Here is a 27068-nt window from a genome sequence, read left to right on the forward strand (position 1 = left end):
TGTGGACAGAGTTGGCATCGGGCTTTGTTACAGCAATCTCACAGTCTTCACACTGATTCATGCCTTTTAAACCAGTCACACATTTCTAACCCAACGTCAGGAATTTGTCAGGCCTGGCTCATAACCATTGGCTGCTTACGGCTCCCCCATCCCATTCACACCCAGGCTAGCTCCCCCCACCCCATTCAGCACCCCCCGGGTGCCGTGGCGAGATGAGGAGAGGCGTGGCTGGGGCGTGCGTTTGGTGGGTAATTGTGGCAGGCGAGACGTGCTGTGATCTCTCAGTCTGATCTGGCGAGCCTCCTCCTTATGGTGCTCCTCACCCACTGGGCAGCTTTGCAGACTTTGGCGTAGACACCGGGCTGTCCCGGCAGGGCACAGACAGACTTCCCCCAGGAGACCACGCCCTGCAGCTGCCCGTTGCAGACCAGTGGGCCTCCTGAATCGCCCTGCAGTGAGAGACAACACGGAGCAATCAACAAACACAGCCATGCCCCACATGTGCACACACAGAGCAGGGCTCATCCTCTCCAGCAGGGGGTGTCAGCGACACACACACACACACTCACACACACACGTGCACACAGCAGGGCTCATCACCTCCAGCATGGGGCAACAGGGACACACCCATAAACACACAACACACACACACACATACAGGGTTCATCCCCTCCAACAGGGGGCATCAGGGACACACACACACAAACACACACACACACACACACATCACCCACAGGAAGGGTTTAAAGAGCAGAGATGGGTTCAGGTGGTCCGAACTTCCTACACCTGAGCTGGGGATCAGGCCCAGAGGTGCTAGAACTAGAGGTGCTGGGCGTGCGGCATCACTCCCTGGCTTGAAGTGGTTTCCATCATGTACAGGGTTTACAGTTTTGTACAATGGCCCTCAGCCCCCCACTATAGAAACTGTTTCAGCTCCTTTGTCAGGCCCGGAAGCTGGATGAAGCCCAGCACTTAGGGCTCGGTGTGGCCAGAGGGCAGATCGGCTGCTCTTCCATGGCTGGCTGTGGCCAGGGGCTGAGTGACGATGGCCCCTCAGTAGCAGGCTGAGAAGGGTTAGGAGGTTGTGGGGATAAAGAGTATTGAGCTGTGTGAGTTCCTACACCCAGCACCTACCCCGCTTTCTGGGATGCCCCCTTACCTGGCATGTACCTATGCCGCCCTGTTGCACGCCAGCGCAGAGCATGTTCTCCGTGATCCTGCCCCAGTAACTTTCCTGGCAGCTGTCCTGGCTGACGCTATAGACATCTGCACACTGCATGATGGCTGGGAACCGCCCTGGGCAATGACAGAAAAAGAAGAGATCATGAGCGGGGAACAAGGTGCAAGACAAGAAAACTTGGTGTAAGACCCTCAACTGGTGTAAACTGGCACAGATCCACTGACTCCAATGGAGGTATGGCTAATTGATCCCAGCTGGGATCTGGCCCCATTGACTCCAATGGAGCTACGGCCCATTGACCCCAGCTGGGATCTGGCCCCATTGACTCCAATGGAGCTACGGGCCATTGACCCCAGCTGGGATCTGGCCCCATTGACTCCAATGGAGCTACGGCCCATTGACCCCAGCTGGGATCTGGCCTCATTGACTCCAATGGAGCGACGGCCCATTGACCCCAGCTGGGATCTGGCCCCATTGACTCCAATGGAGCTACGGCCCATTGACCCCAGCTGGGATCTGGCCCCATAGACTCCACTGGAGCTACGGCCCATTGACCCCAGCTGGGATCTGGCCCCATTGACTTTAATGGAGCTACGGCCGATTGACCCCAGCTGGGATCTGGCCCCATTGACTCCAATGGAGCTACGGCCGATTGACCCCAGCTGGAATCTGGCCCCATTGACTCCAATGGAGCTACGGCTGATTGACCCCAGCTGGGAGCTGGCCGCATTTATATTCCAAAAAAGGAAATTTTTGAGGAGCAGAAAACCCAGAAAAAAGCCCTCATTTCAGGTCAAATTGTTTCATTTAGATCCAGTATTTTATGTGATCTTATCATATTTCATTGTGATTTGAAGCACATCTGTAACGTTTTAAACTTGTTTTGAAAACAAAAGGAAAGGAAATTTCAAAAGGAAACATTTCAAATAGAACAAAAATCAAGCCATTGTGTCCCAGTGTTTTCAAAATGCAAAGTTTTCACTTTTTTTGGAATATTTTTTTCTGAAATGAATGAAAATTCTCTTAATTTGTGGGACACTTTGGTGTTGTTGCAGCTGCGTTTTTCATTACAAATTGTTTTGGTTGAAAAATTTCCCCCAGGGAAGCCAAAGACCCTTGTCAGCGTGTTAACGAGGTCTCCTTAAAGAGCTTCCACCCCCTCCCAAAGCTGAGTCCAAGCTCAATCCCTACCCTCTACACCCAGCATCCCATACTTTGGGGGGACTTGATGGTGCCCCATCCCGACACACTGCATCGTGTTCCAGGAGAGGGACAACGGGTAGGCAGGTTGATTGTGTTCACATAGTTGTTGAGTTGAGCGGGCTCATCCAACTCCAGAAGCATGAAGTCGTTGTCACGAGGACGAAGGTTATACCCCGGGTGCACGAAGAAGTTGCGGATTCTTCGTATCTGTTCTGTGCCTTCCTTTGCCCGGAGATTATAATCCCCCAGATGCACCTGCACGTTGCTGCATGAGAGAGGACAAAGGAAGAGATCAATGGGCGGCTATTCAAAGGCCATAGCAGATAAGCAACTACAGTTGGGCCTTCTCATGAACATACAACTAAGGGTAGCATAAAATTCCTCCTGTACCTGTAATGGTTAAGAAGCTCAAATAACCGGTTGGCACCAGACCAAAAGGACCAATAAGGGGAGAAGATACTTTCAAATCTGTGGGGGAAGGTTTTTGCTTTGTGCTCTTGGTGTTGTTCTCTCAGAGACAAAGAGAGAGACCAAGCAAGTAATCCAGCTCCTACTGAAATGATACATCTAATATTACAGAAATAGTAAGTAATAGCAAGGAAATGCGTTAGATTATCTTTTGTTTTAGCTTGTGAATTTTCCCATGCTAAGAGGGAGGTTTATTCCTGTTTTTTTGTAACTTTAAAGTTTTGCCTAGAGGGGAATCCTCTGTATTTTAAAGCTTATTACCCTGTAAAATTACCTTCCATTCTGATTTTACAGAGGTGCTTCTTTTACTTTTTTCTTTATAATAAAGTTCTGATTTTAAGAATCTAATTGGGTTTTTAGTGTCCTAAAAACCCAAGAGTCTGGTCTGTGCTCACCTTGGTTACCTATTTGGTTGGTATATTATTCTCCAGCCTCCCCAAGAAAGGGGATGAAGGGGCTTGGGGGGATATTTTGGGGGAAACAGGGACTCCAAGTGGTCCTTTTCCTGTCTAACTCACTTGGTGGTGGCAGTGATACCATCCCAGGGCAAGGAAATCGTGCCTTGGGGAAGTTTTTAACCTAAGCTGGTGGAATATAAACATAAACAATTTCATGCGGGTCCCCACATCTATACCCCAGAGTTCAGAGTGGGGAAGAAACCCTGACAGGCCAATAATGGATTTTTGAAGCTGGAGTAGCCTCTGAGACCTCGTCAACTTAATTCTTCAAGAACTCAGTTCGACTCCAATCTCGTCCTTTCTCATGTTTTACTTGGCATACTCTTAGACTGCTCAAAATTGGTCAGAGTCACATGTAAGGGGTAGGTATGGAACATGCCACAAAGTATTGGTTACTTTATAAACAAGTTTAACCCTATTCTGACACATACGCCGTCCATTTTACATGAAATCATGCACTTTATGGTTGGTCCAGTTATTTTCAAGCCCAATTCCTGTACATATCATGCTTTGTTCTCATGCCACATGTACACAGCATATTTTGTTAATTTTCTCTCTGTCTGCATAGCCACCTTCCACACATTCTGAGCCATTGTTGCTCACACTATTGCTTCTTGCACCTTGTTTTACACACTGGATGAATACTGGTGAAATTGCCCCAAATTTGTGGGATAGTTTGGTGTTATGAAAGCTGCAGTTTTCACCAACATTCATGAATTCCTTGTCCTTGGCTTTTGGGTAGGGGAACCAGACATCCCAATATCAGGATTGTCCCAATATTAGGGTTTAGTTTATATATGCCACCATACTCCACTCAATGAAAAAAAGTATTCCAGTATTTCACACGTGCTATCTGCTCACCCTACTTTTGGGACCCACTTAACACGGTTATTTTTACTTTTGCCTTGTCCCGGGTTACTGTGGCTCGCTCATGCCAAGTTCAACCAACATGCGGCGCACTGAGAATTGCAAAGAGTAAACCTGGGTCAAAGAGTTTCGAAATTTCCACCGAATCGAAAAGTTGAGGGAGAAAAGTTCAGCTCAGTCATCGCGAAATGTTTCTGAAAATCAACTAACAGGGCAGTTTGAAAGAAAAAGTCTTGCATGGAGAAATCAAAACTTTTGAAAAATGTCGACATGAGACATTGTGATTTTTAAGGTATTATGTATACGTTTTAATTAGTTTTTCCCAATACAACAAAGATACCAGCTTCATCCTAACAGACAAAGAGAGTTAGGACAAAAGGACGGGCAGGGAAGGACACATCTATCTGCGTGACCTGCAGTAATTACAGAGCTCTAAAAAGGCAACCTGAATTGGTTCCAATTTTTCTGGCACTTCCCTTCTGCGGAATGCCAGGTGTTCGTTTCAGGGCTTAAATTCTCTTCGAGTAGTTCCTGGAGCTCCCCACATCCCTCCTCCATTCTGGCTCCGGCTGAGCAGGGGGACTTGGGGCTTCAGCCCTACAGGAGGTGCCAGGACTCAGGACTTCAGCCGTAGGGCCCCACTGATGCGCTAAAACCAGCAGGGGGCAGCAGGTTGGAGTCAAGGGAAAATATTTCTTGGAGCTCTGCTCCATTCCATCAGCTCCTAGAGCACCTGCACATGAACTGCCTGTGGGATGCTAAAGGGGCTGATGCTGGCGCGCCCGGAGGTGAGTTTCCCTCTGCACACACCCCTGGGGAGGCCAATACTGCCATGCCGAGGCACAACTGTACAAGGATGCTGGAAAACCACAGCGGGTGCAGAGAAGAACCACAAAAATTATTTGAGGGCTGGAAAAAATGGAGGAGGATGGGGCTGGGAATTCGGGGGTGCAGAGGGAGACCTGGGCGTAGATGGGGGACACCGAGGGAGAAGATAAGGACTGGGGACGTGGGTTATTCCCATGCATCTCCCTCTCTCCCTCCACCCCCGCACTGACTTACCTGATCCGTCTGCTGCAGTGCGCAGCAGTTAGCACCCACTTCGGGGCTATCAGGCTCCCGCCACAGTAGATGCGGCCGTTCCTCAGGAGAGCCACCTGGTAGGGCCGCGAACCAAAGAGGCAGTTTCTCCCCCCAACGACCCGGATTCCCTCTGTGTCCGAGGCTGCAATGGAGAGTGGCAAACATCAGCTGGAAGCAAGGCAGGGGGAGGGGCAAGCATTAGTTACGTCTGTTCGGATTGGCCGGTGGCAGGATGACCATGAGCTGCTGCTCCCACGTGGCCATGCAAAAGCAGAAGGTGGTCTGAGGTTGTACCAGGTGAGGTATTTCCAGTAGGGATAGGGAGGCATTAATGCCACTGGGAAAACCTCGAGTTTCTGTCACCTGTGTTCCAGAAAGAGGAATTCCAACTGGAACTCATGTAGAGAAGGGGGCTAGGGTGATCAGGGGAATGAAGGGCAAATTTTACAAGGGGAGACAGAAAGAGCTTGGCTGGTTTAACCTAAAAGGAAGTCCGAGAGGGGATCTGATTGTTCTCTCTAAATGCGAGGTGGGAAATACTGGTGAGTGAGAAGAGTTAGAGACCAGTGTTGGCACAAGAACAAATAATGTGGCTGTGGATAAATCTAGGCTGAGACTTAGAAGAAGGTTACTAACCATCGGAGGAGAGAGGTTGTGGAACAGGAGCAGGTGGGCAAAAAACCTCATTAGTTTGAAGATGGAGCTCAATACGTTTCTATGACTGAGTTGCCCATGGTAGCAGGGACTGAACATGATGCCCCAGGAGGCCCCTTCCAGCCCTATGATCTTACGTTCATCTCTTCTAACAGGGATCAGGGCTGGAACCAGGAAGGATGCAGGTTTTCTATGTTGCAGGTTCTATGGAACCTGTTCACAATTTCAATTTTTCCCCCCGTGTTCTGTTACGGAGCGGAAACAATCCCCCCCCCACACACACACCCCTTGCAAATTTCCCATGAAAAATTTTTGGGGGGGGGAATCCATTTCAGGTTGATCAGAAGAACTTTTTGCTTTTGACAAAATCATAGCGTCATAGATATATGGGGCTGGAAGGGACCTCAGGAGGTCATCAAGTCCAGCCCCCTGTGCTGAGGTAGGACCCCCCAAAAATCTAGACCATCCCTGACAGGTGTTTGTCCAACCTGGTCCTAAAAACCTTCAATACGGGGCTCCCACAAGCTGCCTTGGAAGCCGATGCCAGAATTTAACTATCCCGAGAGTTAGAAAGTTTTCCCTAATATCTACCCTAAATCTGCCTTGCTGCAGATTAACCCATTGCTTCTTGTCCTATCTTCAGCGGACATGGGGAACAATTGATTACCGGCCTCTTTATAACAGCCCTGAATGTGTGTGAAGACTGTTCTCAGGTTCCCTGTCAGTCGTCTTTTCTCAAGACTAAACATGCCTCGTTGTTTTAACCTTTCCTCACAAGGCAGGTTTTCTAAACCTCTGATCATTTTTGCTGGTCTCCTCTGGACTGTTTCCAACTGGACACAATTCTGCAGCCGAGGTCTCACCGTGCTGAGTAGAGCGGGACAATTACCTCCTGTTTCTTTCATATGACACTCCTGTTAATACACCCCAGAATGATATTAGCCTTGTTCAGATCTGCATCACAGTGTTGGCTCATATTCCATTTGGGATCCATTATCATCCCCAGATCCTTTTCAGCAGTGCTGCCACGTAGCCAGTTATTCCCCATTTTGTAGTTGCGCTTTGATTTTTCCTTCTGAAGTGAAGTACTTTGCAGTTGTCTTTACAGAATTTCATCTTGGTGAGTTCAGACCAATTCTCTAATTTGTTGAAGTCATTTTGAAATCTAATTCTGACCTCCAAAGTGCTTGCAGCCCCACCCAGCTTGGTGTCAGCCACACATTTTATCACCGTACTCTCCACTCCATGATCCAAGTCATTAATGAAAATATTGAACAGTACCGGACCCAGGACTGAGCCCTGTAGGACATGGCTAGATACACCCACCCACTTTGGCAGTGAACCATTGATAACTACGCTTTGAGTACGGTCTTTCAGCCAGTTGTGCACCCACCTTCTAGTAATTTCATCTAGACCACCTCCTCCTAGTTTGCTTATGAGAATGTCATGGGGGACTGTGTCAAAAACCTTTCTAAAATCAAGATATAGCTCATCCACTGCTTCCCCTCATCTACTAGGCCAGTAACCCTGTCAAAGAAGGAAAATAGGCTGGCTTGGCACAATTTGTTCTTGACAAATCCATGCTGGCTATTTCTATAGCCCTTTTGTCCTCCAGGAGTGTACAAATAGATTAATAATTGGTTGCAGTATCTTTCCAGGCATTGAAGTTAGGCTACCTGGCCTGTAATTCCCCGGGTCCTCTTTGTTCCTCTTTTTAAAAAGAGGAATTATGTTTGCCCTTCTCCAGTCTCCTGGGACCTCACCTGTCTTCCAGAAGTTCTCAAAGCTCATTGATAATGGTTCTGAGATTGCTTCAGTTCGTTCCTTAAGGACCCCAGGACGAATTTCATCAGGCCCTGCTGACTTGAATACATCTAACTTAGCTAAAAATTCTTTAACCCGTTCTTTTCTTGTTTTGGCTTGAGTTCCTTCCCCTGGTTGTTAATATTAATTGTGTTGACTATCTGGACACCATTAACCTTTTTAGTGAAGACTGAAGCAAAATAGGCATTAAACAGCTCATCCTTCTTGATGTCATCTGTTATTAGCTCTCTTTCCCTGCCAAATAGAGGGCCTCCACTTTCCTTGGTCTTTCTCCTGCTCCTAATGTATTTAAAGAACCTCTTCTTATTGCTTTTTATATCCCTTGCTAACTCATTTTGTGCCTTAGGCTTGGTCCACACTGGGGCGGGGGATCGATCTAGGAAATGCAACTTCAGCTACGAGAATAGCGTAGCTGAAGTCGACGTTTCCTAGATCGAACTAAGTTTACTTACTGCGGGTCCACGCGGCGCAGGCAAGCTCCCCCGTCGACAGCGCTTCCTCCTCTTGGCGAGCAGGAGTTCTGCAGTCGACGGGGGAGCGCTTCTGGGATCGATTTATCGTGTCCAGATGAGACGTGATAAATCAATCCCAGAAGATCGATCTCTACCTGCCGAATCAGGTGGGTAGTGTGGACCTAGCCTTAGAGTTTCTGATTTTGTCCCTTCATGCTTGTGGCTATTATTTTGTCCTCCTCCTTATAAATTTGTCCAGATTTCCACTTTTTGATTTTCAGGTCCTTAAATTGCTCCTGATGGAGCCCTATTGGCCTCTTCCTATTCTTCCTATCATTCCTTCTCATCCAGATAATTTGCAGTTGTGTCTTCAATATTGTCTCCTTGAGAAACTGCCAGCTCGCCTGAACTCCTTCTTCCCTTAGATTTTCTTCCCGGGGGATTTTCCCATGCCTATGTGTCCTTAATGAATAAACTTTAAGATCCTGTTTTTTCCCCCTGAAGATAAATGGAAGCTTAACACACTTCCCTTTGAAGAGAACATTATCCACCACTGCAGGATTCTACAGCATAGTGTTTAGGCATGAAATGCATTTCCCATCCAGGATGTAGAGCATGTATCATTGACTCCAGTGTCTCTTCCTCTGCGGTTGCATCTGCTCATATGTCCCACATGCGAGACGACACATCATCTGAATAGGTTGATATGGAGGTCAAACCTTGCAGCTGGTTTCAGGAGCCTGGTCTTGATGGATCTCATTTCAGATCTTGGACAAAGCATCATCATCCCACAATTATTTGATTTCCTGAAGCCAATTCAGTGGTGAGTTCTGAAGAATGAGCGCTGGGATTTGAGATGGCCCGCAGCTTTTAAATGGGTTATTTTGATCATGAATGATCTATAGACACAGTGGGAGATGCTTCAAGACCAAGAAAAATGTCCCAGACTTTCCTTCTCAAGCGGTGTGCGTTTGTAGTCTGCATTTGTGAAGAATCCGGATGCTAATGCTACAAATCCCCAGCTGCAGGCGTTGCCCCTAGCCCATCTTGCAAATTTTTGCACAGAAAAGCAGAGTATTTACTCGTGGGGGAATCCTCGTCACTGGGCGCGAGCAGAATTCATGTGCCGCACCTAATTTTTTTCTGCAGAAAATATCTTCCGCCAGCAAGTTGCTGCAGTTCTGCCTTTTGCCCACCAAGAGCCACTGTGGCACTAGAGCAGAGCAGCTACTCCTGAGCAAGCCCCAGCTGCGACAGGGAAGGGAAGAGGTTGTTTTCTTCACAGCACTGGAGGGAGCAGGTCAGGAGAGAGGAGATATGGGGGGAAAGACTGGGTGGACACATGGGGCTGCTGCGGGGAGGGGTCACAGACTGGAGTTCATAAGGGCTATTGGGGGAGGACAGTCTGGGGCAGGGCTGAATGGGATTGGAGGTGCAGGGCCACATGGGGGAAGAGGGGTGGCTGAGTGGGGGCACAGGGACACATGGGGACAGGAGGAAGGAGGTTCAGGGACACATGGGGGAAGAGGGGTGGCTGAGTGGGGCACAGGGACAAATGGGGAAGGGGGAGGGGGCTGTTGAGGGGGACATATGGGGGCACAGGGACACATGGACATGGGGGCAGGGGGTCAGGGACATATGGGGGTGGCTGAGTGGGATGCAGGGTCACCTGGGGGTAGGGGCATGGGTGTCTGAGTGGGGGTAGAGGGACACATGGGGACAGGGTCAGATGTGCCTGAACGAATGGGAGAGGCTAGGGGTCAGTCAGGGTCTGTCTGGGGGTGGCTCCCTAACAATCCGTCCTTGTCCCCCCAAAAATCCTGTTCCATATTTCTCTCACCCACACCCAGAAACCATAGAGGGGGGGAGGGATAGCTCAGTGGTTTGAGCATTGGCCTGCTAAACCCAGGGTTGTGAGTTCAATCCTTGAGGGGGGCCATTTAGGGAACTGGGGTAAAAATCTGTCTGGGGATTGGTCCTGCTCTGAGCAGGGGGTTGAACTAGATCAGTGGTTCCCAAACTTTAACAGCCCACAAACCCCTTTCACTAAATTGTGAAATCTTGTGATCCCCATCCTAAAAATGAATATTTTCAGGGATTTAAGTTTAAATTTCCTCAGTGTGATGGATGCCCCAACTGCCGGCCCGGCTCGGGCTGGGGTTCGTGCTGCCGGCTCCCCCGCTGACGGGGGCAGGGATCAAGCTGCCAGCCCCAACTGCCCGGCCCCGCTCTCCCTAGGGCTCGGGCTGCCAGCCCTGCATGGGGAGCGCTGGGGTTTGGGCTGCCAGGCCCCCCACTGACGGGGGACAGGATTCGGGCTGCGGCCCCAACTGCCCGGCCCCGCTCTCCCTAGGGCTCGGGCTGCCAACCCTGCATGGGGAGCGCTGGGGTTCGGGCTGCTGGCTCCCCCACTGACCACCAGGACTCGGGCTGCCAGCCCCAAGTACCTGGCCCCGCTCTCCCTGGGGCTTGGGGAGTCTGCCCTGCAACCGGGTCCCACCTGCTATCTCCAATACCCAGGGTCCTCTGTCTGCCATTAATGATTTTTTTCTGGCGAACCCCCTGTAACATTCTGCGAACCCCCAGGGGTTCGCGAACCCCAGTTTGGGAACCACTGGACTAGATGAACTCCTGAGGTTCCTTCCAACCCTGATATTCTATGAGGGGGGCAGAAAATATGGTTCTGTATTGTAGTTTAAATGAAATACTCAAAGATCTGTATTTATATGCCTCGGAAGGAATCTATTTGACAAAAAAACATGTCCTGAATCTTTTTCGTTTTCCGTTTTGTTACAGACATACTTGCTGACAGGTATTTTGAAATAAATTACCAAAATAATTGAAACTGATGTGATTATATTGTGTTATTTTGACAAATAAAATATGCAGAATTTTAAAATATTGTGTGCAGAATTTTTAATTTTTGGTGCAGAATTCCCCCAGGAGTAAATATTGTAACTGATAAACATCAGCCAACTCTTTTCAGTTCAGATTCATCTTCCATGGCCCATTTCCCTTCAACATCCAGCAGCAATATTATCCCAAGGGTTGTATTATCAGAGATGTTATCAATGAATTTTCCCCAAGACATTTGGCATATCTAGTGCACGTCACACTACCACAGGGTTTCTATCATAGAATCATAGACTATCAGGGTTGGAAGGGACCTCAGGAGGTCATCTAGTCCAACCCCCTGCTCAAAGCAGTATCTAATCCCAACTAAATCATCCCAGCCAGGACTTTGTCAAGCCTGACCTTAAAAACCTCTAAGGAAGGAGATTCCACCACCTCCCTAGGTAACCCATTCCAGTGCTTCACCACCCTCCTAATGAAAAAGTTTTCCCTAATATCCAATCTAAACCTCCTCCACTGCAACTTGAGACCATTACTCCTTGTTCTGTCATCTGGTACCACTGAGAACAGTCTAGATCCATCCTCTTTGGAACCCCCTTTCAGGTAGTTGAAAGCAGCTATCAAATCCCCCCTCATTCTTCTCTTCTGCAGACTAAACAATCCCAGTTCCCTCAGCCTCTCCTCATAACTCATGTGCTCCAGCCCCCTAATCATTTTTGTTGCCCTCTGCTGGACTCTTTCCAATTTTTCCACATCCTTCTTGTAGTGTGGGGCCCAAAACTGGACACAGTACTCCAGGTGAGGCCTCACCAATGTCAAATAGAGGGGAACGATCATGTCCCTCGATCTGCTGGCAATGCCCCTACTTATACAGCCCAAAATGCCGTTAGCCTTCTTGGCAACAAGGGCACACTGTTGACTCATATACAGCTTCTCGTCCACCGTAACCCCTAGGTCCTTTTCTGCAGAACTGCTGCCTAGCCACTTGGTCCCTAGTCTGTAACAATGAATGGGATTCTTCCATCCTAAGTGCAGGACTCTGCACTTGTCCTTGTTGAACCTCATCAGGTTTCTTTTGGCCCAATCCTCTAATAGCTACACCACAGGTATAAGCTCAGGGGTACAGCTGGCTGGAAAATTTCCAACGAAACAGTTTTCCTTCTGAAAATGACATTTTGTCGAAATGGAAACATTTCACAGGGAACGTGTCGATTTCAACAACATTTTGTTTGGAAAGAAATTGAGATGATCGGAGTGGAACGTTTCAATTTTCATTTCAAAATGACTCTCTGTTTCGATATTTTACAATCTTATTGAATGTATTTTAATGCTTTACAAATTAAAAATGGGAACGAACCACCCTGATGGTATCAAAATGAAACATTTCCACTGATGAGAAATAAAGATTTCTTTCTGGGAATATTTCAACTTGCTGGAAATTTCAAAACTCGCCGGGGTGGTTCAATTTTGGAATGAAAATAAAATTTGAAATCACAGAATGTATTACACAAGATTCCAGTTCCTGCCCAGCTGCCCTCATGAATCTGCAGGCGCATGGAGTTTGATCCTTTTATTCAGAGAGGAAAGACTCATGGTTTTACACATGGAGGTCTTGGGTCCTATTCCTGGAGACTAGCTGGCTGGGGCATCATCAACAGGGATGGATAGAAACATCCCAAACCCAAAATAGTTTTATTTGGAAATACTGTTGGCATCCTTCTGCGGTATTGCAGTTTGGGTGCCCCATATTCCTTTATAGGCCATGCTCCACAGTGGGACTACATTTCCCATGATGCATCACAACCAGGGACTCCCATAATGCCATCAACTCCCCTCACCATATCATGGGAGTTGTAGTCTCACCACAGAATTTGGCCATTGGAGGAGGATGGGGCCTCAAGCCCACAAACTACAACTCCCATGAAGCATTGTGTCAGCTTTTCCAGATCAAAATGTTGCAAATTTCTTTTTTTTTTCTGAAAAGTCGATTTTTTTTTTGTGGGGAGAAGTGGAAATAATTTATTTTTTGGATTGGACAGTCGCAGGCTAGCTAGTATTCTACAATAATGATTTTCACACTTTCCTTGAGCTGAATATTTGGGGAGGCAGAATTTACATGTAAAACCAACTTGCTCTGGCAGAGATTATAAACTATTGTAGGTAGTGTTGGTAATAACACCTAGACTCAAGGTTACCTAACACTTTCCTTGATCAAACCCTGTTTTCAGTGGCTGAAAGCTTTGCCAAACTATAACTCTTCAGGCTGAGATTTTCCACACTTGCTCTCTGAACGTGCTTTGGAAAGACCCAGTTCAGCCATTTCCAAGAATGAGGTTTGGGAATGATAGGTCATTTTTGCAATGTTCAAACAATTCTCCAACCACTTTTTGAAGTGCTCTAGTGCCTTGGTAGCAGGGACTTGAAATTTTGCAAAGGAATAGCCCTGGGGTCAGGGAGGTGCCTTTTGCGGTTCTCATGAAAATTCCCCCGGACTTGGTTAAGTTATAAACCTCTGGAAATCACAATTTACAATTGCTCAGGAGAGCAGGAGCTTGGTCAGTGACTGGTGTTTCTAGGCTTTACCGCAATACAAGCAATAAAAACTATCAAACTTTTTCGGATGGAACGTTTTCCCATCAGAAAATGGCATTTTGTCAAAATTTAAAATTTCCACAGAAATGTGTTGATTGTGATGCAAATTTATTTTTAAAAAAGATCGAAATGAAGCGGTCTCCTCTATGGGCTGGGCTCCACAATCAAACTACATTTCCCATGATGCTCGCAGCCAGGGACTCCCATGATGCACTAACTTCTCCTCACCAAAAGGTGCATGGTGCTTCATGAGATAGGCAGTCTGAAGAGAGCATTGAACATTATTGGAAAGGGCCATTTTGATTTGGTTTTTTTTTAAATAATTTTTTGTTTTCTCTTTTTTCTTAAAAGAATTAACATTGGATTAGAAAAGATGCTCTCTAAAAGTTATATATTTTATATATGTTTTAAACTCAAAGACATTGAAATCTCAGTGACGCAGATGTATTTCCTCCCCCCCCCAAACATTTCATTTTGTGGGAAATTTCAAAATTCATAGAATCATAGGATATCCGGGTTGGAAGACACCTCAGAAGGTCATCTAGTCCAACCCCCTGCTCAAAGCAGGACCTAATCCCCAACTAAATCATCCCACCAGGGCTTTGTCAAGCCTGACCTTAAAAACATCTAAGAATGGAGATTCCACCACCTCCCTAGGTAACCCATTCCAGTGCTTCACCAACCACCCTTTCCTTCGGTCCTGATTCGGGATGCAAACAGATTGTGAAATCATGGCTCCCTTCCTGCTCTACAAACAATAACGAATAATCAGAGATGAGGCCTGAATGCATTAATTCCCTTTTGCAACTGAAATCGATAATGGGACTGCTGAGAACTTTGCTCTTCCTGAACAGGAACCTGTCTTAAGCAACGTCTCTGAGACATTCCTGGAAGGACCTGTGGGGAAGCTGCAGAACCTTCTCACCCAACCCAACTTTGGCTTCTTGCTTCACTCTTTTCCCTACCTGCGGCTGCCCCGACTACCAGCATCGCGATGATCAGCAGCTCCATGGCGGTTGTGGTGATGGATACGGTCGGTGGCTTTACTGCAGGGAAAGAGATTGAAAGGGAATCATTGGCCACGTCTTGAGGAGGACGGATGCCTTGCGGGGAAGGTGCACGCTTAGGATTCAGGAAAGCCAGGCTTGAGTCCCTGTTCTTCCACAGGGTCCCATGAGCAAGCGGTTTCTCTGCACCTCAGCTGCCCTGCCTGTACCAGGAGATGACAGCACTGCCCGACATGGGGAGGGGAAACACACTGTGATCGTCTATTGGCAATGGGGGCCCAGTGTCTCCCAACTCAGCTCCATCTTCCACTTCCGCCCGGTCCCAGTCACCCCCAGGGGCATGTTCCATGAAAAGATCTGATCTGTTGGCGGGGATGGGGAGAGAAACTAAAAGTCAAGCCAGATAAGAAAGATTTCCATGAGCTGGCCTGAGCCCACCCCACTGTCACTCATTCCCCTTCTAACATGTCACCCCAATAACAGAAGAGGGAGAAACCCCTATGACCAGCATAATAACAGAGAAATTAATAGATCTCAGGCAGTATCTGGCCTCCATTACAGTAATATCCGAGCACCTCCCAATCTTTACCGTATTTATCCCCACAGTTCCTTGGTGAGGCAGGGCAGGGCTATGACCCCCATTATAGAGATGGGAAAACTGACGCACAGAGAGGCTAAGTGATTGGGCCAAGGTCCTACAGGGATGGAGCGTCAGACCAGAGATTAGAAGCCACGTCTTCCAAGTACAAGCTGAGCAGCCAAACCGCCAAGCCATCCATCTTCATTGAGTGCCCCATTCCACCCCATAATCATCTCCAATACCAGAGCAATGCCCCTCGTATCCCATAATCGCCCCCAATAAAGAGCAATGTCCTCTCATACCCCATAAGCACCCCCAATAACAAAGCAATGCTCTCTTGTATCCCTTAATCGCCCCCAATAAAGAGCAATACCCTCTCATACCCCATAATCACCCCAAATAACAGAGCAACACCCCTCGTAGTCCATAATCACCCCCGATAACAGAGCAATGCCCCTTGTGCCCCATAATCATCTCAATAAAACCATGCCCCTCGTAGTCCATAATCACCCCCAATAACAGAGCAATGCCCCCTCGTACCCCATAATCACCCCCAATAAAGACCAGTGCAACCTCATACTCCATAATCACCCCCAATAAAAGAGCAGAGCCCCCATTCCATCCCGTCAATACCCCCAAAACAGAGTGATCCCACTGGCAGCCCATAATCACCCCAATAATCTCAAGATGCCCCAAAACACCACCCTATGTCGCTCCCCAAACCAGAGTTATCTCCTTTCCACCCCAGCGCCATGATACCGCCAGCCAGGCATCCCAACAACAGGGGTTAGACTGTCCTGCTTCACCTGTAGCTCCTGGCGGGGAGCGGAAGAGGCTCTGATGGTTGTGTCTTGGTCAAAACTAAGGATCCTCTGGGATGGGCCATTTTTTATCCCGGGGAAATGGGCTGTCCCTGTGAGTCAACGTGATTGCCATATCTGGGGAGCTGCCCACATGTCGCATCCAGGCAACTCCCTCCACACGTACACCTGGCACAAGCAGGTTGGATCCTGGGGAGTTGCGGAAGGAAGCCGGCCTTTGCTTCCGCGTCTGTCCCCTGCAGGGGAACCCGGCAGGAATTAGCCTTTGGAACGGCACCTTCTCCATTGCCGAAAGCGACTCCCTGACCCTTCCGCCCTGCTCTGGAGTCTGTGCCTTCCTCGTCCTCTTCCTCTTCCTGGTACCCTGACCCGGCCTGACTCTGCGTGTTGATCCCTGGTTCTGCTCTCAAGTTTGGCTCCTACCTCTGATTTCCTGGTAACCGGACCCTGCCTCCCGACACTCGACTCTGGATTTGCCCTCGGGCCTGCCTTGTACTCTGACCTCCCAGTTTGTAGCCTGGCCTGATTTCCCAACTCCTGTTTTGAGCACTAGGTTAGACAGCCCATGTCCTGCTTGTAACACCCCTCCCTCCCCACACCCTATGCGTGGGAGCGGAGCGGTCCCTAAAAACAGCTGCTCTGTCGCGTTGCGGCTGCCGAGTTGCAGGTCTGCCTCTGTCCCAATGCAAAAACGACCCTCTGACAGCTGCCCGTGACTAGGAGCTTCCGGTCATCACTGTCCCACTCCCTTCACCGATCACCACAAGTCTTGGACATGGACAGTGGCGGATTACTGGACAGGCCAATGGGGCCCATGCCCAGGGGCCCGGGCCAATTTGGGGTCCCCAGAAACACCCTCCCCCACTGCAGCCCCGAGGCTGGAGGAGCTCTCACTCCTTGCTGGGGCCCCGGGACACAAAGCTTCTCTGGTCTCGGGACCGCAATTGGGGGGTGGGGGCGGAAATGAGCGAGCGGGGGTGGGGATGTGGGGGAAGGGGCGGAATGGGTCAGGGCTGGGGGCAGAAAGGGGAGGGATGATGGGAGAGGGGCAGAATCGGTCGGGGCTGTGGGCAGAAAGGGGCAGGGTTGTGGGGGGAGGGGTGGAATGGGCGGGGCTATGGGCAGAAAGGGGAGGGGTTGTGGGGGGAGGGGTGGAATGGGTCGGGGCTGTGGGCAGAAAGGGGCGGGGTTTTGGGGGAAGAGGCAGAATGGGGCAGGGCTGTGGGCAGAAAGGGGCGGGGTTGTGGGGGGAGGGATGGAATGGGTCGGGGCTGTGGGCAGAAAGGGGCGGGGAGAGGGAAAGGGGCAGAAGAGGGTGGGACCATGGGCGGGGCCATAGGCAGAAGGGGCGGAACCGCAGGCAGAAGAAGTGGGGTGGGGACAACTTTCTGGACCCGGGGCCCCCTCACTTGTTCCAGCCCAGGGCCCCAGGAGACCTTAATCAGCATCTGGACATTGATGTGAGTATGGAAGACACCTGTGCGTGATTTCTTTGAATGTGGAGACGGGGCGACAGAAGTGGGGGGTAAGGGGGCGCTGGCACCTGAACCATGGTCCCACCGTCACGCTGTCCTTTCCCCTGAGCACTACCCTCGAACTGTCGCTTCCCCCCGAGGCCCTGCCCTCGCATCACCTCTTCTCCCCAAGACCCCACCCCTGCTCGCTCCTCTCCACCTCCTCCCCCCTTCGTTTGCCCTTATGGCCAGTAAAAAGTGGGAGGGCCATGGCCCCCTGGCCCCGCCTCTTCCCGTGCCCCTGCGTGGAGATGTTGTGCACACCAGGGTCCACACAGTGCTTGGCAGGATGCCAGGAAACCGAGGCGATTGGAGATTGTCATCCTGCTGCAGCCTTCATCCGCCTTCACAGCCGTTGAGAGAAATTGTCTCTTTGTCCACCTGCTCTGCCACTGAGGAGTTATGGGAAACCCAAGCCCTCCACCCACTGAAATGGAGAAGGACCTTGTGGGAAGGATCCCAGTGTTATGAAACCCAACAAAGACAACAGGAAATGGAGAAACGGGAAAGGAGGAAAGAACGCTGTGCAGCCCAACTAAATAATCCAGATCCGTCAGGTTTTGTGACATCAGAGCAGTTATAGCCGCTTATGCCACCCGTACGAATGCAAGAGACCAGATCAAAGACATGCGTACTATTTATGTCATTTTAAAACCAGTCTCATAATTTTTAATCCAATCTCATGATTTTTAAACCCATCTCACAATCGTTGGGGTGATTTCATGATTGTGAAAGCGATCTCATGATTTCAAAAGCAGTTTTGTGACTTTCAAGCTGATCCCATGATTCTATCCCCTAATCCTAATCCTAAACCAAATCTCATGTTTTTTAAAGTCAACCTCTCGATTTTTGAACCAATCTTGTGAATTTCAGGCTGATTCACGACTGTTAAGCCAATCTCTCCATTTTAAACCAATCTCATGATTTTTTTAAAGCAATCTCACAGTCTTCACACTGATTCATGCCTTTTAAACCAGTCACACATTTCTAACCCAACCTCAGGAATTTGTCAGGCCTGGCACATAACCGTTGGCTGCTTTGGGCTACGGCTCCCCCATCCCATTTGCACCCAGGCCAGCTCCCCTCACCCCATTCAGCATCCCCTGGGTGCCGTGGCGAGATGAAGAGAGGCGTGGCTGGGGCGTGCGTTTGGTGGGTAATTGTGGCAGGCGTGACGTGCTGTGAGCTCTCAGTCTGATCTGGCGAGCCTCCTCCTTATGGTGCTCCTCACCCACTGGGCAGCTTTGCAGACACCGGGCTGTCCCGGCAGGGCACAGACAGACTTCCCCCAGGACACCGCGCCCTGCAGCGGCCCATTGCAGACCAGTGGGCCTCCTGAATCGCCCTGTAGTGAGAGCCATCAGCAAAACACAGCCATGCCCCACGTGTGCGCATACACAGACCAGGGCTCATCCTCTCCAGCAGGGGGCGACAGCAACACACAGACACACACACACAGACACACACACACAGAGGAAGGGTTTAAAGAGCAGAAATGGGTTCAGGTGGTCCAAGCCTGCTACATCTGAGCTGGGGATCAGGCCCAGAGGTGCTAAAACTAGAGGTGCTGGGCGTGCGGCATCACCCCCTGGCTTGAAGTGGGTTTCCATCAGCTACAGGGTTTACAATTTTGTACAATGGCTCTCAGCCCCACACTATAAAAACTGTTCCAGGACCTCTCTCAGGCCCGGAAGCTGGATGAAGCCCAGCACTTAGGGCTCGGTGTGGCCGGAGGGCAGATCGGCTGCTCTTCCATGGCTGGCTGGGGCCAGGGGCTGAGTGACGACGGCCCCTCAGTAGCAGGCTGAGAAGGGGTTTGCAGGTTGTAGGGGATAAAGAGTATTGAGCTGTGTGAGTTCCTACACCCAGCACCTACCCCACTCTCCGGGACGCCCCCTTACCTGGCATGTACCTATGCCGCCCTGTTGCACGCCAGCGCAGAACATGTTCTCCGTGATCCTGCCCTGGTAAATGTCCCGGCACCTGGCCTGGCTGACACTATAGAGATCTGCACACTGCATGATGGCTGGAAACCGCCCTGGGCAATGACAGAAAAAGAGGAGATCATGAGCGGGGAACAAGGTGCAAGAGAAAAAAACTTAGTGTAGGACCCTCAACTGCTGTAAACTGGCACAGATCCACTGGCACCAATGGAGCTACGGCCCATTGACCCCAGCTGGGATCTGGCCTCATTCATTTTCCTGAAAAGAGAAATTTTGATGAACGGAAAAGCCAAAAAACCAAATTGTTTCATTTAGATCCAGTATTTTATGTGATTTTATAATATTTCATTGTGATTTGAAGCTGGAGTAGCCTCTGAGACCTCGTCAATTGAATTCTTCAAAAACTCAGTTCGACTCCAATCTTGTCCGATCTCGTGTTTTTCTTGCCATACACAGAGTTGGTCAGTCACATGTAAGGGGTGGGTATGTGACATGCCACAAATCGAAAGAATACAAGTATTGGGTATTTTATATACAGGTTTAACCCTATTCTGACACATACGCCGTCCATTTTACATGAAATCATGCACTTTATGATTGATTGGTTATTTTCAGGCCCAGTTCCTGTACATTGATTGATTTAGTTGGGGATTGGTCCTGCTTTGAGCAGGGGGTTGGACTAGGTGACCTCCTGAGTTCCCTTCCAACCCTGATATTCTATGATTCTATGGTATCATGCTTTGTTCTCATGCCCCAAATTTGTGGGATATTTTGGTGTTATCAAAACTGCAGTTTTCACCAAAATTTGTGAACTCCTTGGTCTTGGCTTTTGGGTAGTGTGAGATTGTCCCAATATTAGGTGTTTAGTCTTATATATGCCACCATACCCCTTTCAATGAAAAAAAGTGTCCCAGTTTTTCACACGTGCTATCTGCTCACCCTACTTTTGGGCCCCACTTAACATGGTTATTTTTACTTTTGCCTTGTCCTGGTTACTGCGGCTCGCTCATGCCAAGTTAAACCAACGTGCGGGAGCACTGAGAATTGCAGAGTAAATCTGGGTCAAAGAGTTTCGAAATTTCCACCGAATCGAAAAGTTGGGGGAGCAAAACACAAACACAAACACACAAACGTTATCTCCCCATATGTCTTCTGTGGGCTATTTATTTTGCAGGGTGTTTAACTCTTTCTAACCATGCGTCACAGTCTGGACTGGTAAAATTGAAATGTTGCAAAAATGCCGACACGAGACATTGTGATTTTTAACGTATTATTTATATGTTTTAATTAGTTTTTCCAAATACAACAAAGATACCAGCTTCGTCCTAACACACAAAGAGAGTTGGGGGGGAAGGACAGATCTATCTTCAGGCCCTGCAGTAATTACTGAACTCTAAAAAGGCAGCCTGAATTGCTTTCAATTTTTCTGGTACTCCCCTTCTGCGGAATGCCAGGAGTTCATTCCAGGGCTTAAATTCTCATCGAGTATTTCCCAGAGCTCCCCACATCCCTCCTCCATTCTGGCTCCGGGCTTCAGCCCTACAGGAGGCACCGGGACTCAGGGCTTCAGCTGTGGGGCCCTGTGGATGCCCTGAAACCAGCAGGGGGCTGCGAACCCTGCCCCCGGTTGAGAACCAACAGCATCAGGCTGAAGTCAAGGGAGACCTGGGCATGGATGGGGGACACCGAGGGAGAAGATAAGGACTGGGGACATGGGTTATTCCCATGCATCTCCCTCTCTCCCTCCACCCCAGCACTGACTTACCTGATCCCTCATCTGCCGCAGTGTGTAGCAGTTAGCACCCACTTTGGGTCTATCAGACTTCTGCCACAGGTGACATGTCCGTTCCTCAAGAGAGCCACCTGGTAGGGCCACCAGCCGAAGAGGCAGGTTCTCCCCACAACGATCCGGTCTCCCTCTGAGTCTGAGGGTTCCTATTTATCCCCACAATTCCTTGATGAGGCAGGGCTATGATCCCCATTGTAGAGATGGGGAAACTGAGGCACAGAGAGGCTACGAGATTAGGCCAAGGTCCTACAGGGATGAAGCGTCGGACCAGAGATTAGAAGCCATGTTTTCCAAGTACAAGCTGAGCAACCAAACCACCAAGCCCTCCATCTTCACTGAGTGCCCCATTCCACCCCGTAATCCCCCCAATAACAGAGAAATGCCCCTTAGGATGCCATAAACTAGGTTCGCCGGGTGACCTAAGTCCAGAGATAAGTGGGGGAGTGGTATACCATGAGGAAACACAAGGAGGAGGGTACAAGACGGGAAGCCTCCTGATTCATACTGAAAAAGCAGGGCAATCCTGGCACAATCAAGGAACTATGACATGATTGGAATAATAGGTGGGGCAGTTCACATGACTGGAGCACTGTCATGAATGGGTATAAACTGTTCAGGAAGAACAGGTACGAGAGGAAAGGTGAAGGAGTTGCATTGTATGTAAGAGAGCGATATGATTGCTCAGAGCTCCAGTTTGAAACTGGGGAAAAGCCTGTTGAGAGTCTTTGGGTTAAGTTTAAAGGTGAGAGCAACAAGGGTGATGTCGTGGTGGGCGTGTGCTATAGACCAGCAGACCAGGAGGATGAGGTAGACGAGGCTTTCTTCAGACAACTAACTGAAGTTTCCAGGTCACAGGCCCTGGTTCTAATGGGGGACTTCAATACAGCGGTGCACGGACAATCCAGGAAGTTTTTGGACAGTGTTGGGGACAACTTCCTGGTGCAAGTGCTGGAGGAACCGACTGGGGCCCTGCTCCTCTTGACCTGCTGCTTACAAACAGGGAAGAGTTGGTAGGGGAAGTAGAAGTGGGTGGCAACCATGGCAGCAGTGACCATGAGATGGCCGAGTTCAGGATCCTGACAAAAGGAAGAACGGAGAGTAGCAAAATACAGACCCTGGACTTCAGAAAAGCAGACTTTGACTCCCTTAGGGAACTGATGGGCAGGATCCCCTGGGAAGCTAATATGAGGGGGCAAGGAGTCCCGGAGAGCTGGCTGTATTTTAATGAAGCCTTATTGAGGTTGGAGGAAAAAAACATCCTGAAGTGCAGAAAGAATAGCAAATATTGCAGGTGACCAGCTTGGCTTAACAGTGAAATCTTTGGTGAGCTTAACCACAAAAAGGAAGCTTACAAGAAGTGGTAATTTGGACAGATGTCTAGGGAGGAGTATACAAATATTACTAGACCATGCAGGAGTGTAATCAGAAAGGCCGAGGCACAATTGGAGTTGCAGCTGGCAAGGGATGTGAAGGGTAACAAGAAGGGTTTCTACAGGTATGTTAGCAACAAGATGAAGGTTAGGGAAAGTGTGGGACCCTTACTGAATCGGGGAGGCAACCTAGTGACAGATGATGTGGAAAAAGCTGAAGTACTCAATGCTTTTTTTGCCTCAGTCTTCGCAGACAAGGTCAGCTCCCAGACTGCTGCACTGGGCAACACAGTATGGGGAGGAGGTGAGCAGCCCTCAGTGGTGAAAGAAGAGGTTAAAGACTTTTTAGAAAAGCTGGACATGCACAAGTCCATGGGTCCAGATCTAATGCATCTGATTGTGCTGAGGGAGTTGGCTGATATGATTGCAGAGCCATTGGCCATTATCTTTGAAAATTCGTGGTGATCGGGGGAGGTCCCGGACAATTAGAAAAAAGAAATATAGTGCCCATATTTAAAAAGGGGAAGAAAGAGAACCTGGGGAACTACAGACCAGTCAGCCTCACTTCAGTCCCCGGCAAAATCATGGAGCAGGTCCTCAAGGAATCCATTTTGAAGAACTTGGAGGAGAGGAAAGTGATCAGGAACAGTAAAAATGGATCCACCAAGGGCAAGTCATGCCTGACCAACCTGATTGCCTTCTATGATGAGATAACGCGATCTGTGGATGAGGGGAAAGCAGTGGATGTGATCTATCTTGAGTTTAAAAATTAATGGAGATATCCCATCTCCTAGAACTGGAAGGGACCTTGAAAGGTCATTGAGTCCAGCCCCCTGGCTTCACTAGCAGGACCAAGTACTGATTTTGCCCCAGATCCCTAAGTGGCCGCCTCAAGGACTGAACTCACAACCCTGGGTTTAGCAGGCCAGTGCTCAAACCACTGAGCTATCCTTCCCCCCAAAGCTTTTGATACGGTCGCCCACAGTATTCTTGTCAGCAAGTTAAAAAAGTATGGATTGGATGAATGGATTATAAGGTGGATAGAAAGTTGGCTAGATCATTGGGCTCAATGGGTAGTGATCAATACCTCCATGTCTAGTTGGCAGTCGGTATCAAGCGGAGTGCCCCAAGGGTCGGTCCTGGGGCCAGTTGTGTTCAACATCTTTATTAATGATCTGGATGATGGGATGGATTGCACCCTCAGCAAGTTCGCAGATGACACTAAGCTGGAGGGAGAGGTAGATATGCTGGAGGGTAGGGATAGGGTCCAGAGTGACCTAGACAAATTGGAGAATTGGTCCAAAAGAAATCTGATGAAGCAAATCGAGGGAAGTGATTATTCCCCTCTATTCAACACTGGTGAGGCCACACTTGGAGTATTGTGTCCAGTTTTGGTCCCTCCACTACAGAAAGGATGTGGACAAATTGGAGAGAGTCCTGCAGAGGGCAACGAAAATGATTAGGGGGCTGGGGCACATGACTTATGAGGAGAGGCTGAGGGAACTGGGTTTATTTAGTCTGCAGGAGAAAAGAGTGAGGGGGGAATTTATAGCAGCCTTCAACTACCTGAAGGGGGGTTCCAAAGAGGATGGAGGTAGGCTGTTCTCAGTGGTGGCAGATGACAGAACAAGGAGCAATGGTCTCAAGTTGCAGTGGGGATATTAAGAAACACTATTTCAGTAGGAGGATGGTGAAGCACTGGAATGGGTTACCTAAGGAGGTGGTGAAATCTCCATCCTTAGAGGTTTTTAAGGCCCAGCTTGACAAACTCTGGCTGGGATGATTTAGTTGGTGTTGGTCCGGCTTTGAGCAGGGGGTTGTACTAGATGACCTCCTGAAGTCTCTTCCAACCCTAATCTTCTATGATTCTATGATAACCACCCCCGATAATAAGGTAATACACCCTCATATCCCATAATCACCCCCAATAACAGAGCAGAGCCCCCATTCCATCCCATCAATACCCCCAAAACAGAGTGATTCCACTGGCAGCCAATAACTGCAAGATGCCCCAAACCATCACCCTATGTTGCTCCCCAAACCATAGCTATCTCCTTTCCACCCCCAGTGCCCTGATGCCTCCAGCCAGGCATCCCTACAACAGGGGCTGGACTGGCCCTGCTTCACGTGTAGCTCCTGGCGCGGGGCCCTCGGGAGCGGAAGAAGATCTGGTGATTGTGTCTTGGACAAAACTAAGGATCCTCCGGGATGGTCCACTTTATATGCCAGAGGAATGGGCTGTCCCTGTGAGTCAACTTGATTGCCGTATCTAGGGAGCTGCTCCGCATGTCGGCAGCCAGGCGACTTCCTCTGCCCTCATATACCTGGCACAAGCAGGTTCGATCCCAGGGAGTTGCGGGAGCAAGCCGGCCTTTGTTCCCGCCTCCGTCCTCTGCAGGGGAACTCAGCAGGAATTAGCCCTTGGAATGGCACCTTCTCCATTGCCGAAAGCGACTCCCTGACCCTTCCTCCCTGCTCTGGAGTGTTGCCTTCCTCTTCCTCTTCCACTTCCCCTTCCTCGTCCTCTTTGCCTTCCTTGTCCTCTTCCTCTTCCTCGTCCTCTTCCTGGTCTCCTGACCCAGCCTAACTCTGGGTATTGATCCATGGTTCTGCTCTCAAGTTTGGCTCCTACCTCTGATCTCCTGGTAACCAGACCCTGCCTCCCAATGTTCAACTCTGGGTTTGCCCTCGGGCCTACCTCAGACTCTGATCTCCCGGTTTGTAGCCTGGCCTGATTTCCCAACTCCTGCTTTGAGCACTAGGTCAAACTGCCCATGTCCTGCTCGTGACACCCCTCCCTCCACACCCCATGCAGGGGAGCGGAGCGGGCCCTAAAAACAGCTGCTCTGTCGTGTTTGTGGCTGCTGAGTTGAAGGCCTGTCTCTCTCCAAATGCAAAAATGGCCCTCTGTCAGCCACTGCATGCATGCTGGTCGGTGACTAGGAGCTTCCGGTCATTGCTGTCTCGCTCCCATCGCCGATCGCCACAGGACTTGGATATGGATGTGAATATGGAATACTACAGATATGCGCTGTAGTAAGAAAAGGGCCTGAAACATAAGCCCATGTATCAGAGGCCTGATATGAGGCCTGAGACCTGGGCTAAAGGAGTTAAAACTTTGCTGATATAAAGCAAAGTTACGTTGTGAGCAAGAGGCAGGCCCTGCTCACAGAGTCTGGCAAGAACAGGGCTGATATTTCCAAAACACACATTCCTAAGTAGAGTTAGGCACAAGAAAATATATGCAAACACATGCCAGGAAGGTGGTACAAGACAGTGGCGTAGCCAGGTTCTAAGTGCAGGGGGAGCAAACATAAAAAAGGCGCCCCCCATGGCTCCTCCTCTGGCCACGCCCCCACCCCATTGGCTCCTCCTCCGGCTGCTCCACACGCCCCCCCTTGGCTGGCTCCTCCAGCCACGCCACGCTGCGCCCCCCCCGGCTCCTCTGGCCACGCTGCGGCCATGCTGCGCCCCGCTTGGAGAGGCTTGGTCGCGGGGGCGGGGCCGGGCATGGGGAAGGGGTGGCGGGTGGGCGCTGCTCGCTTCTCCTGGGGGTTTGGGGGAACGGAGCAGTGGGGCAGGCAGCAGCTGCCGGGGAGGGGAGATCTGCCCGCCAGCTGTGGAGTGGTCAGCCGCCGAGCCCTGAGCCGCTGCGGGAGGCTGCCGCGGCAATGTTGGGTCTGCGTTGAGCGTGGGGCACGATGGCTGAGGAGCTGGCCCCTTCGCTCCTCCACCCCCCCCCAATAGCTCCTCTGGAGTCTGGCCGTGCTGCCCCCGCCCTTGCCTGCAGGAGCCCAGTGCCGGCCTGGCAGGCGCCGCTTTTTAAAAATGTGCTGAGGGGAAGCGGCTGCTTCCCCTGAATCCCCTAGCTACACTCCTGGTACCAGAACACCTTGATACCAAACCCATTTCCCAAAGATAACAGGAACACGCTGAGCCATCTGAAGGATAAGGTCAGGATGACAGCATGATGGATAGAGATGTTTTGATCAAACCAACAAGTACAAGGTAATGGTTGGCGCCATGATACATCAGAGGGTGGCACCCTGATACATCAGGGGCAATATGTAATTTGTTTGTATCTGTGTATAAAGATGTATCTCAGAGGGAGTGTCTTTGGCCAGCCAAGGGGGCAGTGGAAAGTCCCGCCACTGACTGAGCTGCGTCCATTGTCATGGGCAGACACGTCTTAGTATCCTCGTAGAGTCTGCCAGGTGCTATTACCGGGCTTTGTCGACAATAAACCTGGCCCGACACCTTCACTGAAAACCGAGTCTTGTGGTCTCATTGGGCAGTTTGATTGGAGCCTGCTGTACGGGCTATCTGGCCAGAGCCAGTGCAGCACACCGAGAGAACACACCCACGCAGCCGAACATCTGACGACATGCGTGATTTCTTTTTAATGTGGAG

The 27068-nt window shown here is 49.8% G+C and overlaps 1 protein-coding gene across 1 annotated transcript; it reads right to left on the reverse strand.

The window, feature by feature from the left end:
- Nucleotides 1-281: 281 nt before the first annotated feature.
- On the reverse strand, nt 282-25100 carry LOC128827354 (anionic trypsin-like). The gene is made up of 7 exons (XM_054011210.1): nt 24983-25100; nt 19469-19594; nt 14600-14680; nt 5239-5401; nt 2395-2648; nt 1160-1296; nt 282-449 (listed from the first exon to the last, which is right to left on the reverse strand). The coding sequence occupies exons 1-7, from the start codon at nt 25098-25100 to the stop codon at nt 282-284; spliced, it is 1047 nt and encodes a 348-aa protein (XP_053867185.1).
- Nucleotides 25101-27068: the final 1968 nt, after the last annotated feature.

Source organism: Malaclemys terrapin, chromosome 21 (genome assembly GCF_027887155.1).
Source record: "Malaclemys terrapin pileata isolate rMalTer1 chromosome 21, rMalTer1.hap1, whole genome shotgun sequence".
Classification (NCBI taxonomy): Eukaryota; Metazoa; Chordata; order Testudines; family Emydidae; genus Malaclemys; species Malaclemys terrapin.